The sequence below is a fragment of the Purpureocillium lilacinum genome, assembly GCF_023168085.1.
Source record: "Purpureocillium lilacinum CBS 284.36 DNA, scaffold_4, whole genome shotgun sequence".
NCBI classification, from domain to species: domain Eukaryota; kingdom Fungi; phylum Ascomycota; class Sordariomycetes; order Hypocreales; family Ophiocordycipitaceae; genus Purpureocillium; species Purpureocillium lilacinum.
In genome coordinates this window covers 1986589-2002798 of record NW_027072114.1, presented here as the reverse complement: position 1 = coordinate 2002798, position 16210 = coordinate 1986589, and the positions used below count along the sequence as shown (strand labels likewise).

Below are 16210 nucleotides of genomic sequence, written 5' to 3'. Positions count from 1 at the left end.
GTCCCGCGGGGCACAGCGGATCCCCCAGCGTGCCCAGCCCACCCTTTGTGCTGCACGCCAAGAGAAGCGGTGCGCCGTCCATCCAAGGCGCCGCCGCCGTTTGGTGCAGCGGCGTCGCCATGGAACGGCATTGGCAAGGACGGTCGGGGGGGTCGGTCGGGTCCCACTGGCGAACGGGCGCTGCGAGCGAACCGGGGGGTGGTATGCTTGGTGTCCCGGCGCTCTGGGGCGTCGACGTTTCCCAGGTGCCAGGGTGGTGCGTTGGCCCCCAGGTGGTGGTGGTGCCCTGTAAAATGCAGGTGTGTAGGCGCTCCACACCCATTGACCAGTGGAGACGCCACCGCGCGTCCAACCGCCGGGGGGCCACACGTACGTACATCTGCGATCCTCATCAAGCAGCGCCGCTCCGAACGGCGGACGCGGTCCCCCGGATGGATGTCCCTTCTGCTACCCCATGTACAACTGCGCCCAGAGGCTCTTGGCTCGTGGGAGGAGGAAGCAGAGTTCTCTTCGTCCAACGCCAAGATAAACAAGGGCCAATCCCGGCCTGGGTTTTTCATAAAGTCGAGCGCCGTCTGCTCACGTCGATGGTGCCGCGTTCTCGTCTCGTTTCCCTTCCCCCCTCCCCCCTCCTCAGATCACCTTCCCGCCGGCTCTCGCCATCATCATCGTCACTCACCTCGCCGCCCGCTTTCGCCTCCGTCACCCGATCCCCCGTCGGTCGGTCGGTCGGTCGGTGTGTGCGAGTGTATCAGAGCCGCCCCGGGGCATCCCAGAGTGAACCTTGCCCGGAGAAAACTCACATCCCCTACCGGCACCCGGTTTGAACTGTTTTAACCTCGCGCCGCCCGCCAGCCCGGCCAGCGCCTCGCCCCCCTTCCGTTTGTTGGCGAGCGTCCCAGGTCTGTGCTCTGCCGCCTTCTGTTTTTGTTAGCCAGCGGACGCCCAGCGCGCGCCGCCCCATCCATCCCGCTAATCGGGTGACGACATTCGATCAAGGTCGCTCCTTCTGATCTTACCCGAGACAAAAACTCTGTTTTGTCTCTGCAAACTTCCCGTCGGCGGCGCAACCCCCGTTTTCCATTGTGTCGCTCTCGACAAAACAAACTCCGCTCGGAACTCCCTGGGCGTTTTCCAACCGTTTGATCTGCTGTCTGCGTGTCTTGCATTTTTCAGAGATCCAGCGCAGCACGGCCCCGTCCTCCGGCAGCGGCAGCACCAGCAGCAGCACCCGCCGTAGCCACCACAGGCGCGCCCCCATCCCAGCGCCGGCCCGGACGCACATTCGGCATTCGCCGCGACTGCGAGACCCTCGCCGTCGAAGTCGTCGACAACCCCGGTGTCGCCGGACACGCGAATCCCAACCGTCGATCTCCTGCGCACCGCGACTCTCCCGAAACCCCTCGTCGTTCCGTCCCCCATTCGACCTGGATGTCTCCAGTCCGCGCCGCCCTCTTCCACGGCTCGAGATCGATTGACCGCCGCGGCGCAAGGCGGACCCCCGGGCCTGCAGCAGCCCCGACAGCAACCCGGCGCCGGACGCGCACGTCCTCCTCTCCCGACGACCGCATGTCGCAGCGATAGCGTCCAGGCATCGCCCAACGTCTCAACCGCCTGTGCCGGTAACACAAAACAATACCGCCACCCGACCCCCGTGGTGACGGCAGCGCACCATGGCGTGGTCTCACCTCGACATCACCAAGCCGCACTTGGTCTACATCATCCTCGGCGGCTTCACCTCCCTCTTCATGCTCTGCTCCTCCTTCATCAAGGAGCGCATGTACATTGGTGAAGCCACCGTCGCGACCCTGTGCGGCGTCATCTTCGGCCCTCATGCCGCCAACCTCATCAACCCCAACGAGTGGGGGAGCGTCGACATCGTCACCGTCGAGTTCTCCCGCATCGTCCTCGTCGTCCAGTGCTTCGCCGTCGGCGTCGAACTGCCCAAGTTTTACATGGAGAAGCACTGGCGCTCCGTCGTCTTCCTCCTCGTCCCCGTCATGATGTTCGGCTGGCTCATCGTCAGCCTCTTCATCTGGTGGATGGTGCCCCAACTGAGCTGGCTCGAGTCCCTCGTCGTCGCCGCCTGCGTCACCGCCACCGACCCCGTCCTCGCCTCCTCCGTCGTCGGCAAGGGCAAGTTTGCCAAGCGCGTCCCCAAGCATTTGCGAGACTTGCTGTCCGCCGAGTCCGGCTGCAACGACGGCATGGCGTTCCCTTTCATCTACCTGTCGCTGTATCTCATCCAGTACCATGAGAGCGCAAGAGATGTCAGCTTCCACTTTGTCGTCTACGTCATCCTCTACGAATGCATCTTCGGCGCCGTCTACGGTTTCATCCTCGGATACATTGCCCGCCACGGCATCAAGCTTGCCGAGCAGCGCGACCTGATTGATCGCGAGAGCTTCCTCGTCTTCTACTTCGTCGTCGCTCTCTTCTGCGCCGGCTCGGGCAGCATTCTCGGCTTGGACGACTTGCTTGTCGGTTTCGCCGCCGGCGTCGGCTTCTCCAACGACGGCTGGTTCGGCGAGAAGACGGAGGAGTCCCACGTCTCCAACGTCATCGACCTGCTTCTCAACTTGACCTACTTTGTCTACTTTGGCACAATCATCCCCTGGGAGCAGTACAACAACGATGTCTTTGGCCTGAAGGCGTGGCGCCTCGTCGTCATTGCCATATTCGTGCTTCTCTTCCGTCGCATCCCCATCATGATGGCCCTAAAACCCTTTATACCCGACGTCAAAAACTGGCGTGAAGCGCTGTTTGCGGGTCATTTTGGCCCCATTGGTGTCGGCGCCATCTTCGTCGCGATTCTAGCTCGCGCCGAATTGGAGCACGAAGAGCCAGTGCCGCTGTCCGAGCTCCCGCCTCCCGGCGTCGACCACTACTCGCTCATCTACCTGGTCTGGCCGATTGTCACCTTCCTCGTCATCTCGTCTATTCTCATCCACGGCTCTTCCATCGCCGTGTTCACGCTTGGCAAGCGAATCAACACCCTCACGCTGACCATGTCGTACACGGCCGCACCGGAGGACGGCCCGTCGTGGATGAACAGACTGCCTCGTATCTCTTCCCAGTCTCGGTCGCAGGCTAAGACCATGTCCGAGGCCTCGTTCGATGATCCCAAGGAGCCCGACTTTCCGGCCGGTACGCTCGCGCCCCCCACCAACTTCTTGCGCCGGCAGCGTGACGAGGACAACTCTAGCCGAGCGGGTAGCAGAGCTTCGTCTTTGGTGTCGAGGAAACGCAAGCACAAGAGATGGGACGACGGGATCGGGCCCGGGGGGCCTGTTAGTCACTCTGCCATCTTCCCCAACAGGCCAGCGGCTGCCACCGGTGACTTTGAGAAGGACCCGTCTCCCCCGGCCCGAGAGAACACCGACTCGACGACTCTCAACGGAGACAGCCCGAAGGAAAAGGCCATCGATAGATCAGATGACACAGAGGAAGTGCCCGAAATGGAGAGAGAGTCTCGTCGACCTCGCCGCTCCCCACCGCATGTGGAAATTTACGATGAGGGCAACCAAATGGTTTTCGAGAATGAGGACGGGGATGTGCTGGGCGTCGAGCGGACCGATGGCGACGACAACGAGGAAGCATCGCATCCTGCAAACACGCTGAAGCCCGACGGTGAACCATTTAGCTGGTCATTTGGCGGCCTGCGACGCAAGATGAGTGAAATGTACACCTCGGAGATGGAGAAGCGCAAGGACAAGGGCAAGGCCGAGCGGCGACACGAACCCGCTCGCGCCTATCAATTCGGCAACATGGTTCGTGCTTCCTATACTCTTTCGTGAAACTTTGTGCTGATCCGTCGCAGATTATTGTCGAAGACGAGGATGGTGAAGTCGTCAAGACGTACGAGCTTCCATCCCAGAAGGCCGAGGGCCAGGAAGGCGGCGCCCTCATCGGAGCCAGCCTCAAGTACCTGGGTCTCGGGGCAAAGGGCCGCCAGGCGGATAGAGACCCCGAGTCGGCCGCCGAGGAGGGTCAGGCCGGCACGAGCAGTGCGCCGCCCAGCCGGCCGCCGTTCAAGACTGGTTGGTCGGGCTTCGCCAGGGGCGGCGCGGAGCAGGCGCGGAGGAAGAGCGTGGCACAACAACAGCAGGCCGACGACGACAAGAAGATTCGATTTACGATTGGCGGTGTCGGCCAGCGCATGACCAAAGAGGACTTCATCATGGAAGTGCAGAAGCTGGACGCGGGCACACGCAAGGAGGTCGTCGACCACTCCTCCGCATCGACTGCCCTTAAGAGCCTCGCCAGGCAGGATCCTCCCAGCAAGGCCGCCGGGCCGCCGTCCGCGCCCCCCATTCCCGTGATTCGCGAGCGCGGCAGCCAAAGCAGCAACGGCGAAGGCAGCAGCAATGGCGAGAGCAGTCGCGCGGGCCGCGGGCGCTCCGAGTCCCTCTCCCCCGGCCGTCGACCGGCCCAACCGGCGAGCCGATCGCCGACGTCGAAGGTTGAGCGCGCGACCGAGCAAGAGGAGACGGCCGTCGAGCGTAAGCGCAGGCTGGCCGTCCTCGCGAGCCAGACGGAGGGCAACGAGGAGGAAACGGGCGAGACACCAGCCGAGCGACGACGACGACAGGCCGCGCTGGGTATGGCGCATGGCGCGACGGCCGAGGACAGCGACAGCGACGACGAGGGCACGGAGCGCGTGCCACCCGCTAGGAGAGGCATTAGGTTCGCCGAGCCGCAGCGCAGCGGCAAGCATGACAAGCGTCGCCACTGATGCACGTCCGCCCGATGGAGAAGCGAGAGCGTTTTGTGTTGTCTGTTTTATCACATGGCGCAGCCTGAAGAGGCGGCCGCGGCGGTTACACGTGTATGAAAATACGAAGCAGCATGCATTGGATGAACGGGGTCCGTCCAGAGCGCGGAATGGAGATGCAGAAGGGGCCGGACCCTTCATCCTGGGGTTGTTGAATGTCGTCTTTTGGGGGGAAGGGTTGTTTTTTTTTTTTTTTTTGCATCGCGCACACAGACGCGCAGCGGGATTCACGTCATACATAGAATAGCATCCGAGAAGAATGCATCGACGAAATGTTGTTTTTAATACAAGCACGCTACGGCCATGCAGTTCCATATCGTAGTCTTTTCTGTGTGTCCTATGCGCGGACTGTTCTCTCTCCTTGGGCTACGTTCGTGTGATTCCGGGATGTGCTGATTCCTGATAATGGGTGTTATGAAGTGCCTGTTATGTATGATATGATGTCTTGCGTCTCTTTGCAATCAATGTGGTCCGTGTGGTGGACGTGCTCCCTGCTCGGCGGGAGAGGAGGTGGGTTGGCGCGGGACGGTCCGCGGCGACTCCGTGCGGTGTGATGGAAGGCGTTCCAACTGACTTCCGTCGCATGTAGCTTCGAGCCCGTCTGCTTTAGCCCCGTACTCCCCCTTCAACTTCGCGCAAGTCCGCCGACGACGCGACTTCGCTTGCCTCTCGCGTTCAAAAACCGCCCATCATTGTTACAGTGCTGGTCTCACAAATCACTCTGTACTCGTATTCAATGTTGCAGCAAACGCACATGGGGTGCAACATGCATTAGCTGTCACGTGAGGGTCAACTGGACATCTCTACGCCTGGTCGTCGTCCTTGTCATCAGCTAGCGCCCTCTTGCACCAACTCGTATCCCCTGGGTCGTTCCCAGATCTAACGTTAGTCTTGGCAACGCCTTTTCCATTTCGTCATTCGTCTTCGTATTGCCAGCCAGCCAGCGCCGTCCGTTTTGCAGCCAGAGACACCAAGTACAAACAATTTGCAACGAGTAAGCGGGCGATGGAGTGAGAGAAACGAGTGGCTGCACGGGGAAGAGGGCATGGTCGCATAATTTACTACTACTACTCCTGTATCACGACAACGACGCCGCCGCTCACCTCCAAACCCTCCATCACCGCATGCTCCCGCCATGGACGGCGGCGGCAGCAGCGGCCAGCAAGACTCGCCGCTGAGCATCACTTGCAACATTGTCGGGCTGCTGACCTTCCTCGTGGCCATTGCGGCGGCCGCCTACGCGCGCGTCGCGTACCTGCGCAACAGCGACGACGAGTACTTTCGCGTCAAGGCCTCGCTGTCGTGGTACAAGACCGAGTCGCGCTGGCTCTCGGACCTGCTCACGGCGCTGTACGTCGAGCACCACCAGCTGCTGCGGCGCCAGCAGGAGAAGCACGGCACTCACGGCCAGGTCGGCCCGGGTGACGTGCCGCCCCGCAGCACCGAGTTCGAAATGTACTCTTTCGTCATGGACGACCTGCTCAACCTGGAGCAGCGGCTGCTGGACCTGGTGACCGAGGTGGAGGACAAGGTGTCGCGGGGCAGCCAGGGCGGCTTCACGCTGGTGCGCGGCGGGCGGCGCGCAGGCCGGCCGTCCGTGGGCATGGCGTGGCTGCCGGTGCGGACCAAGGCGCTCGAGCTCGTCCGGCAGCGCGAGGCCCTGACGGCGAGGGTGCAGTTTCTGCAGATGAGCATGATGTCGTCGCGGCTCAGGGACTTGGAGGCGAGGACCAAGTGGGCGGAGGCCAAGTTTGAGGAGGGCCTGATGAACGGCGACGCCCAGCACCGAGGGTGGATGAATGGAACCCATGTACCAGTCCGGGGCAGCCGCTGATGCGGGGCAGGGCCTCTTGATCGTACTTGCAACTTTGCACACAAATCCCATCAAGATCATGTTGATACGCCCGGAGCGCATGCAGGTCCCTGCTCCTCAGATCACGACAAGCGATGCGTGCCAGTCTGTCATTTAATGTCGTATCCGCCTTGCCAGAGAAAGGCGCCGGCAACGGCAAGGCTCGCCACCGCGGTGACGAGGTCGAGCTCCATGACGGCCCACAGCCAGAGGCAGCCCAGCGGAGGCGCCTGCTTCATGGTGGCCAAGTAGCCGTACGTGTTGGTGATGTAGATGAGGTAGCAGCCAGACACGACGCTCATGGCGAAGAAGATGGCCTGGCCGAGCGGGCGCTGGTAGCTAAGCGGCAAGCCAGGGACGATGACCGGGTTCGAGGCGTGCGGGTGGAGGAAGTAGAAGAGGAAAAGGAAGACTGGAGGTGGTGTAAAGTCAGCGGCGGCCAGTTGGTCGGGGAATTGGTCCAGGGAGAGAGTGTTTACCAAGCCAAGCTGTCACGCCGCGGACGCAGACGTCGTGCCAGGAGATGGTCGTGCCGTACTGGTGCTGGACGAGAACGTCAAAGGTAAAGTGCAGCATGGCGAGCGAGACGGTCCAGAGCATGGACTCGAGGACGCGCTCGGCGCCGGGCGAGATGGTGGCAGCCCCCTCGTCCTCGTCCTCGTCGCTATCGTCGCCGCTGGTGTCCTCGCCGCCATCTTGGCCGTCGGCGCGGCGCCTCTCCCGGGCCAGCTGCCTCTCGCGCCGCGCGGCCTGCTCAAAGAGGTTGCGCTCGCCGGCAAAGTCGAGCAGCGTCTTCTCCGAGGGGGCGCTGCGGTCGGGCTGCCGCAGCTTGATGTTGCCGGCGGGCGTGACGACCTTGCGCTGCCTGGCCATTGGGGGCGTGGGCGTGGACGTGGATGTGAGCGTTGACTGCTGGGCGGGATGGGGGATGGGGGAGGGCGGTTTTCGTGGAAGCGTCAAGCGTTTGTCGGACGTTGCGAGTGCGTTGGCAAGATCGGAGATGGACGGTTATGGTGGATGAGGTGCAAAGCAGGTGCTTGGGGAGCCCCACTTCGACAAACAGATTGTGGGAGCTTGACAACCACCTCGGTGCTTGTCAGCGTGCAGGTGTGCCCCTGAAGCGGCAGCTCACCTCAATCGCCCGCCGAGCTGGAGCCCCCGGGAAGAAAAAGGTCCCCTAAAATGACATCAGGCCGGCGCTGCTGCTGCAACGGGTGCCGCCACCAACAGCGGCAGCGCTAGCCTCCTTTTTGACAGCGCCATGCCCGGTAGCACAGCGGGCGCCCGCCGGGACACCAGCACCAGCACCGACCTTCAATTGCGCCGTTGCATTTTCAGGGGCTGCCCCCCCCCCCCCCCCCCCCATCCCCAGGGCAGGCAGGCGGTCAACCTCCACCGCCCGGGCTCGTCGCCCCCCGGTCCGATTCAACAGGATGGAGATGCCCATCAGGCAAGGTAACTGGTCCCATGATCTCCGGGGGGGCTCGCTCGCTCACGCGTGTAGGTGTCCCCCAACAGAGAGCGCGCGCTGCCAAAGAAGGGCTAGCCGCGGCCGGCAAATAAATGGGCAAAGGGGACGACAGAGTCGAAAGGTGGCATTTCTGGACTCGTTGGACCGACTCCATACTACCTTACCTTTTTGCCCGTCCCGTCAACCCACTTTCTTCAACTCTCTCTCTCTCCATCCTCCACCCTCGCCGCCCCTTGCATCGAACGTCCCCTCACCGAGGTCCCTAGCCCTTGCTTCGCGCTCTGCGTGGCCTGCACACCAGCCCGGCTCGTCTGCCATTGGGGGCGGCCCCGCGGAGCATCCTCTCTGCACGACGCGAAAAGAGGAAAGGCGGCCGCACCCTCGCTCGACAGGAAATCGTACACCCCGTCGTCGAACTTGCATTGCGCCGCAGCAGCAGCAGCAGCATCCTCAGCAAAACCACAGCCCGCGCCCAAGCGCGCGCCGCCCGCCCGCCGCCATGGGACCGCTCCTCGTCCTCGCGGCCACCCTGGCGGTGCTGCTGCCCATCCTCTACATGTACACGGTCAGCGTCGTCGCGACGCGCTTCCCCGCCCTGCGCAACAAGCGCATCTGCCTGCTCATCGCCCACCCGGACGACGAGGCCATGTTCTTTGCGCCCACCGTCCTGGCCCTCACGCGGCCCGAGACGGGCAATCACGTCAAGATTCTGTGTCTGAGCACGGGTGAGTGGCCTTCTGCCTGCCGCCGGGCCGCGCGCCAATGGCTCGGGAGTCGGGAGTCATGACTTGGGAAAGTTTCGCGGGTCGCCAACTGACCAATTGTGCGCTGCAGGCAACGCGGACGGCCTCGGCGAGACGAGACGCAAGGAGCTCGTCAAGAGCGGCATGCAGCTGGGCCTGCGTTACGAGGACGACGTCTTTGTCGTGGACAATCCGTGCGTCGCCCTCTCTCCATTCCAACCGCAGAAACTGAGCTGACGTGCGGCCGCATTGCTGCCACTCCAGAACCGACTTCCCCGACTCGATGACGACGACGTGGGACGCGGACAAAATCTCCAACCTCCTGTGCAGCGCCTTTGCGCCGCAGCTGGCCCGCCAGCGCGCCGACGACGCGGCCAAGCCGACGGCCAACATCGACGTGCTCGTCACCTTTGACGCGGGGGGCGTGTCGTCGCACCCGAACCACATCTCGCTGTACCACGGCGCGCGGGCCTTCGCGGCGGCCCTCGTGCGCGGCAAGGCGGGCTGGGCCGCGCCCGTCGACGTCTACACGCTGACGACGGTGGGCGTCGCCCGCAAGTACAGCTCCTTCCTCGACGCCTTCGCCACCATGGTCGCGTGGGCGCTCGGCCTGCGCCACCAAAAGGACCGCGCGCACCCGGCCGGCCTCGTCTTCATGAACCAGCTCGTCGGCGCGGGCGGGTTCTCCACCGCCTGCGGCGCCATGACGGGCGCGCACAAGAGCCAGATGGTGTGGTTCCGCTGGCTGTACATTGCCTTTAGCAGGTACATGGTCATCAACGACCTGCGGCTGGAAAAGGTCAAGGCGAAATGACTGCCGGCGGCGGGATGTCAAAGGGGCGGTTGCATTGCTTTGCGTCGACGGCGGCAGCGGGAGCCGGACGATAAAGGGGAGGAGCGTAATGACGCACAGGCTTTCCAGGCTAGACGGGTACATAGACACCACATATACATTCCCCCAAAAGATCCATCATCAGCCATCCTGCGTCGTCTTTTTAGACTGAGACCGCGGCCGGCCCTCGTCCGCTTGGGTGGTTGTGGTTGCATCCCGGCCATGCATGCAGGTCCACCCCCCTTTTGGCACCTGCAGCAGCTTCCCACGTGCCGCTAGTAGCACACTGGGCTGGTGCTCCTCCTTTGTCTTCCTTGCTGCGGGCTGACTCCCCGAAGAAACAAGCGGGGACGTGCCATGTCTGTCAGTCCGGAGTGGCCACTTGGCGGAGAGAATGTGTGCATGTATTGCATGGCATAGGCGTATCCCCTCCTCCGCTTCGTGCCCAAGCCGCCCCCTCTTTCCGGTTCCCGCTCCGCAGGCAATCTCGCTATTGTACGCCATCACATCACGCGCCGCGCTGCGAAACTCGTGGAGGAGCTCACCTTTAGTCGAGCGTGCGCGTGGTCCCATGCAGGCAGAACCGGATCCGTGTCCTACAACGTCTCCGACCGCAGTCTGTACAGCTCCCGTTCACGCCATGCGGTGCCGTGCCGTGCTCCGCGGTGGGGCGCACCGTGACAGCTCGGGGCGCCGGTCATGTGGGGCCGGCGTCGGCGGTGACAGGCGTCGATGAAGAATCAACGGGGCGGGGGGGCCATGGCGGGCACCGGACCTGTGCGACGAACCCGGACCCCGGGCGCCGTGTGCACACACTCTCCGCACTCGGGGATGAGATCGGGCCGCGCCCTTGGAAAGACTCTGTGTGGTTGACGAAACGTCGTGCAGCAGCAGCACCAGTAGCTTCGCCATGCATACCGCTTTTTCGCAGCAAAAGGAACTTGTTGCGCTGCCCGTCTGTCTGTCTGTCTGTGGCTCTGTGCTTTTGATCGGTAGGGCGCCCAACCAGACGACGACACCCACCCCCGGCCCGCCACACACGCACCACCACCAGCCCGTCCCTCCCTGCCGACGACAATAAGGCGCACCCTCTATTCAGCACGCCCGTGCTGCCCTCTGCCCGAGTCCTCAGCCCTCCCCCCCCCTCCCCCCCCCCCCCCAGGTTTGCGCGCGCGCACGCAGGCGGGTGGCCCCTTCTTCTTTTCCTCTTTAGCATCGTAGCCGCTGCACAAGTGTCAAGACCGTGCGTGTCTCCTCCAGCTCGCATCTTTTCTGCACTACTCCATCATCTCTGCAGCACTGGCCCTCGGTTATTATTACATCTCTCTGTTCTGTGATGCGGCCCCGAACGCCATCCCGGCGATAGCACCTCGAGCTCCCTCTCTCCTCTTGAGAAGACGTCAGTCAGACCCGACCCAGAACAGGGGAGGCGGTTCGCCCGCCCACGCACGCACGCACGCAACGCAGACGCACACCACGTGCACAAAGAAACTGCCCCTGGCCGGGGCGCCGCCCAAGGAGCGAATGTTCGCCGGCGACCTCGTCCTCATCCAGCCCGCCGCCGCCGCCGCCGCCGCCCGACGACAACGACCACGCTCCGAGTCCATCCCCTTGCGCGTCCTGCGCCACGACGGCTCTGACGCCCGCGCCGGCGGGCCACGGGGATGGTCCTTTGCGCGCGACGAGGGCCCAACTGGTGCGCGGAGCACGAGGTCCTCGTCCGACTCAAGCGGCGTGAGGACGGCGGCTGTGGAGGCGCGGAGGGGCGGCACGCCGAAGCAACGGCAGGCAGCTACGGGTGGCAAGCCCTGATCAAAAGTCATCCCGAACGACATGGCAGCGAAGAAAGCACGAACTCGGCACGGTAATCGGGCAATTTCGTGGCACCAGGGGCGAGATCAGGAGAAGAGCAAGGACACTCGACTACTCCGACGCCTCGACAGTATATAACAAAAGTTCATGGATTGGTGGATGTACATACGTGTACCATTGCAACCAACATGTCTATAGTCATCAAGAGATGTCGCCGTCAAAATCATACACGAGGCCAATACGCCCTCCGTGCCGCCATGCTCCCAGAAATCCCATGCGCCAGCCCATTCAAACAGCACGTAGGCAGACAGTCCTACAGCACCCGCAGCCCTACAAGCCAAACACCACACACGGCTAGAAATGCACGCTCCGCTTCTTCTGCACCTTCTTCCGCTTGTCCTCGTCGGACCGGTGGAAGAAGCCGCTCACGCTCGCCCCCGCGGGCCCGCCGTAAGGGCCCGGCATCAGCGACCCTAGGCCGCTGCCTGAGGGTTTCTTGCGCCCGCCCTGGTACTGGTCCGGCCTCGGTGGCGGCCCCACGCTGTTCGGGCGGGCTGGCTGCGGCGGCGCCGGACCGCTCATGGGACCGTACCACCCGGCGGTCGGGGGGTAGAACTGGCCCGGGTTCGGCCGCGGCGGCAGCGCGGGGGACGTTGACTGAGCCGGTCCCGGGGCGGGGACCCCGTACTCCTTGCGCAGCCGCTCCGTCTCCTTCTCCACCTCGGCCTCGCGTCTCCGGCGCTCCTTGTCCTCCTGTTCGAGCATCTTCTTGATGCGCTTCTGCTCCTCCAGGTCTCGCTTCTCGCGCTCGCGGGCCTTGCGACCCTCCTCGGCCACCATGGCCTGCAACCTCTTCGTCTCGGCCTCGATCTCGGCCTGCTGCCGGGCGTCTCTCCGCGGCGGCGGCGGGGATGTTGACACGGGCCGCACGCCGGTTGATGGCGGTGCGTCACCAAGCGCTCCCGACACAAACGCGAGCTGTGACGACGACGCGGCCTGTGGGTTCGAGCTCTTGCGGGTTCCGTTGACATGCGTGGGCCCCGCGCCGACAGACGCCGCGTTGAAGGGATTGTGCCGCGGGACGAGGTACAGGTCCCGAATCACCTCTGCGCTCAGGATGAAGGCGACCTCGAGCCCCTTGCGGTCCTCGACGTCGACGCGCGCCATGTTGGGCTCATATATCGTAACCATGCCTTCGTTCTTGCCCGCGCGGAACATGGCGACGGTGATGTCGGGCTCCTTGTTCTTCTTGCCGCCCACGCTCCGGCCAGACATGTAGCACGTCATGTCCTTGCTCAGGCGGCCGTCGCGCTTCCACCGGAACACGACCTTGGGCGTCAGGTCGGCTCCCTGCGCGGCGCCGTCGGCGCCCTCGCGGTCGATGCGGCTCGCGCTGGGCAGCCGGAAGCTGCGCTCCGGCACCTCAAAGTCCCAGGCATCCGACTTACCCCAGCTGCCCGGGCGGTGGCGCACGACGACGGCCTGGTCGGGGTTGTAGAGGGAGACGGCGAAGGAGTCGGGCGTGAGGGGCACGGGCGACGTGGAGCCGCCGTTGGCGCGGATCTCGGCGGCGGAGAGGGTGGGCTGCGTCCACGAGGGCTCGACGAGGACCTCGGCGTAGACGACGGACGGGTAGTGCGCGTCGAGCAGCCCGAGGGCGTACTTGTTGCGCGCCTCGGGGGCGGAGGGCCGCTTGAGCAGGTACTCGGGCGAGGGCTCGGAGCCGTTGTGGGTGAAGTAGAGGACGGTCTGGAGGGGGTTGTCGGACGAGGGCTGGAGGCGGTACGTCGGGAGGTTCTCGTCGAGCATGGCGGGCGGCCGGGTGTCGACTGACCGTGGGCGTCGAGCCTGTGGTGGGTGGTTGCGGACGATGCGCCGCGCTTGTCGAAGTCGGGATTGAAACGGCCGTCAAGCTATGATGAGGGGATGTAAGGAGTAAAAGGCCGCCTCTCCTCGCCGGTCAGCAGGTCGTTTTTGTCGTCAGCTACAGCAGGGTCGCAGCGTAGTGTTGCAGTCGATACGACGGTGCTGCGTATGTAGATGCAATTGCAACAGAGGGCACGTCGATAGAACACAACGACGAAAGTGGGATGGCTCGCCACGAAGATGGAACAATGCTAGGTTAAAGCACCAAGGCGAGGGTCCAGTGTTTGCCGTGCGCGCACGCGTTGCCGTGGATAAACATAGAATGGGCGGGCGGCTAGGCGGGATAGACTCGACCAGGAAAGGCAGTCGGCAAGGCGGAGAGGATGCGCATGGGCGGTTCGTCGAGACTCAAAAAGCGGTGGTGCATCCATCAACTGCTTTGGTGGTGGTGTTTGCATTGCGTGGCTGCTGGGGCCAGTGCGTCATTGGAGCCGTGGCTGCGCCACGACGAACGCCTCAGGCGATTGGCTCGCTGGCTACAGTGGGCGTTGCGGCGTGGAGACAGCTGGAGGTGCCCGCCCGGCACTGGCCTCCTGTTGTCGCCAGCGAGCGGGACCTGCCTGTGGACTCTGGACGGGAGTACGGAGTACAGTGGTAGTGCACCATCAGCCCCAAAGGTCAGCGAGGCTGTGCTGGCGCCGGGAGGAGGCAGTTCGCAGCCCGTGGAGGTGAGGCCGTCCAAGCGCCGTCTCCCCGGAGTTCATGCCGGAGGGTGCGTGCGCGTCGCAGTGAGAGACGGTGTGAAACAGGGCAGTGAGGGATCTCAGCGCTGACGAGTCTCGGTGCGCGTCGTCGAGGCTGGGCGCTGATCTAGGACATCTAGGACATGGCAGCCATGTCTTGCTTGTCATGAACCGTGCCGTGCATCAGGGACTTTGCTTCTTCTGCTTCTCGGCCGAATACGTGCGTAGAAGACTTGGCGGCACAGCACCCTCCAGCTCGCACAAGAGAGACAGTTTCAAGCTATCTGCCAGCAACACTGCTTGCTCCCCGATACCCTACTGAGTCCCCGTGACCGCTCCAAGCAAGCGAAGAAGCTGTCGAAAGCCCGCGGTCCGCCACATGCCAGCCAACGCCACCGCCCAGACGCCAAGCACCCAAATCAAGAAACCAGCCGTGTCTGAATGTATGCCTGTATCGATGGATGGATAGGCTTGTACGTGTGTGTGTACGTGTGTGTGTGTGTGTGTGTGTTTGTGTATGTGTGTGTGTCTGCCCGTCTCTTTCATGCATCATGGCATCGCAACGCCCCTCTATGCCCCGATCCCTCACGTCGGGTCCCTGGGCGGCGGGCGCGGCGGCTCCTCCTCTTCCCGTGCTCCATGCCCGCCGCCGTCGCCGCTGCTCCCTCCGCCGGCGCCGCCGCCGGGTCGACGGCGCCTCCGCAGCCACGGTATCCTGTCGTCGAGCGGCCTCCTCGCCGGCAGGCCCCTCCGCACGCGCTCCTGGCGGCGCCGCCGTCGCACCTCCTGCTGCCTACGCCCGAAGCACGGCACCCAGCAGCAGCAGACGCCGCCGAGGATGAGCCCCAGCGCGATGCCGATGAGGAACCCCCTGATGATCTTCTCGCCCGAGGAGCCCCCGCCGATAAGCTCCAGCACGCGCTCGCGAATGTCAATGTCCCCCGGGAGTGTGTCCAGCGACGACGGCGTCGCGGCGTGCGCGAGCGACGAGGTGAGCGAGGCGGGCGCGAAGGGCGGCTCGTTGGGGCCGGTGGTGGTGGCCATGGTGGGCCGTCACCGTCGTCGGCGACGTTGTGGGTGTCGACGTCGATGGCCCGCCCTGTGGTAAGGGAATGAATGACTTTATTTTGCGGCTTGACGGATGTTGTTCGCAGGCGTCGTCGTGGCAGTCGTCGACGGGCGCGATGCCTCTCGAGGCGAGTATTTCAGTAGTATTTTTTGAGCGTCGAGAAACGGACGTCGTCGTCGCCGTCGTTGTGTCGTGTGCGCTGCCGCCACTTCCGGGCGCCCGTCAGGATTATGCGTCTGTGTGCGTGTGTGTGTGTGAACGGACGGGCGGCACGGGCGTTGCATGCCGCGGCCACGCAGGTGTGGCCTGGGCAGCTACAGCGAGAGCAGCAGCACCCCACGGAAAAGGGCGTAAGCAAGCTGGGCCGTCATCCACGATTCCAAACGAGGCGGTTCGAGGTGGCGAGCAGCGATGGGTGTGGCAGAGAGGCGCCCGCGAGGTGAGAGGGGACGACGCCCAAGAGTAAGTCCGCAGCAGAGGCGTGCGCGGCGATGTTGGTCGTCGTCGTCGATGTCGCCGTCGGCCTGTCCGTCGCCGCTGTGCCTCCACTGCCAAGACGAGCTGTCGACTGAGCCACAGGCTACCCTCGACTGCTCACTGCTGGGGTCCTGGAGGGCGGGGGGGATCGCAGCAGACTAGAGGGTTGGTCGTTGACGCTTCGCAGAGAGAAGGAAACGAGATCCGCGGGCCGGCCGACAAGACAGCCCAAGTGTGCGGCCTCGAGGGTTGTAAGGGGAGAGGAGGAAAGTGTGTCGAGAGGCGGATGAATGAATGGTGGCGGATTGGGGACCGCATGCACTGCCAGGTTAACCTTAGCTGGCGTAGCTAAGGTGAGGGAGGTACATAGGTATGGAGGGCAGCACGAGCTACGGCGGTACTATTGGGGAGCAGGTATGTGATGGAAGCGCGCGAGGTCGGGCACACAAACTCCGGTCGACCCAAGCAAGCCTCCCAAGCTTCTTTTCTCCGGGTGTGTCCGTGCCGCCTGGCCGTCGCCCGTCCAGGACTTTGGACACTCGCTTGACACTCACTCTCTCAGCGAAGCAGC

General features: G+C 63.8%; 6 protein-coding genes across 6 annotated transcripts; 3 read left to right on the top strand and 3 right to left on the bottom strand.

Moving 5' to 3' along the window:
- Positions 1–1673: 1673 nt before the first annotated feature.
- On the top strand, positions 1674–4735 carry PLICBS_005783 (uncharacterized protein; the record flags this gene model as incomplete). The annotated part of the gene is made up of 2 exons (XM_018319491.2): positions 1674–3770; positions 3821–4735. The coding sequence occupies 2 exons, from the start codon at positions 1674–1676 to the stop codon at positions 4733–4735; spliced, it is 3012 nt and encodes a 1003-aa protein (XP_018181965.2).
- A 1174-nt stretch (positions 4736–5909) lies between these two features.
- Positions 5910–6608, top strand: PLICBS_005782 (uncharacterized protein; the record flags this gene model as incomplete). Its single annotated transcript, XM_018319490.2, has 1 exon — positions 5910–6608. One exon carries the CDS (start codon positions 5910–5912, stop codon positions 6606–6608), a length of 699 nt encoding a protein of 232 aa, XP_018181964.2.
- A 128-nt stretch (positions 6609–6736) lies between these two features.
- PLICBS_005781 (uncharacterized protein) lies at positions 6737–7499 on the bottom strand (the record flags this gene model as incomplete). Its single annotated transcript, XM_018319489.2, has 2 exons — positions 6737–7038; positions 7106–7499. The coding sequence occupies 2 exons, from the start codon at positions 7497–7499 to the stop codon at positions 6737–6739; spliced, it is 696 nt and encodes a 231-aa protein (XP_018181963.1).
- Positions 7500–8596: 1097 nt separating this feature from the next.
- On the top strand, positions 8597–9654 carry PLICBS_005780 (N-acetylglucosaminyl-phosphatidylinositol de-N-acetylase; the record flags this gene model as incomplete). The annotated part of the gene is made up of 3 exons (XM_018319488.2): positions 8597–8822; positions 8932–9034; positions 9105–9654. 3 exons carry the CDS (start codon positions 8597–8599, stop codon positions 9652–9654), a joined length of 879 nt encoding a protein of 292 aa, XP_018181962.2.
- A 2184-nt stretch (positions 9655–11838) lies between these two features.
- On the bottom strand, positions 11839–13293 carry PLICBS_005779 (uncharacterized protein; the record flags this gene model as incomplete). Its single annotated transcript, XM_018319486.1, has 1 exon — positions 11839–13293. One exon carries the CDS (start codon positions 13291–13293, stop codon positions 11839–11841), a length of 1455 nt encoding a protein of 484 aa, XP_018181960.1.
- Positions 13294–14678: 1385 nt separating this feature from the next.
- PLICBS_005778 (uncharacterized protein) lies at positions 14679–15137 on the bottom strand (the record flags this gene model as incomplete). The annotated part of the gene is made up of 1 exon (XM_065600801.1): positions 14679–15137. The coding sequence occupies one exon, from the start codon at positions 15135–15137 to the stop codon at positions 14679–14681; it is 459 nt and encodes a 152-aa protein (XP_065456873.1).
- Between the last annotated feature and the right edge of the window lie 1073 nt (positions 15138–16210).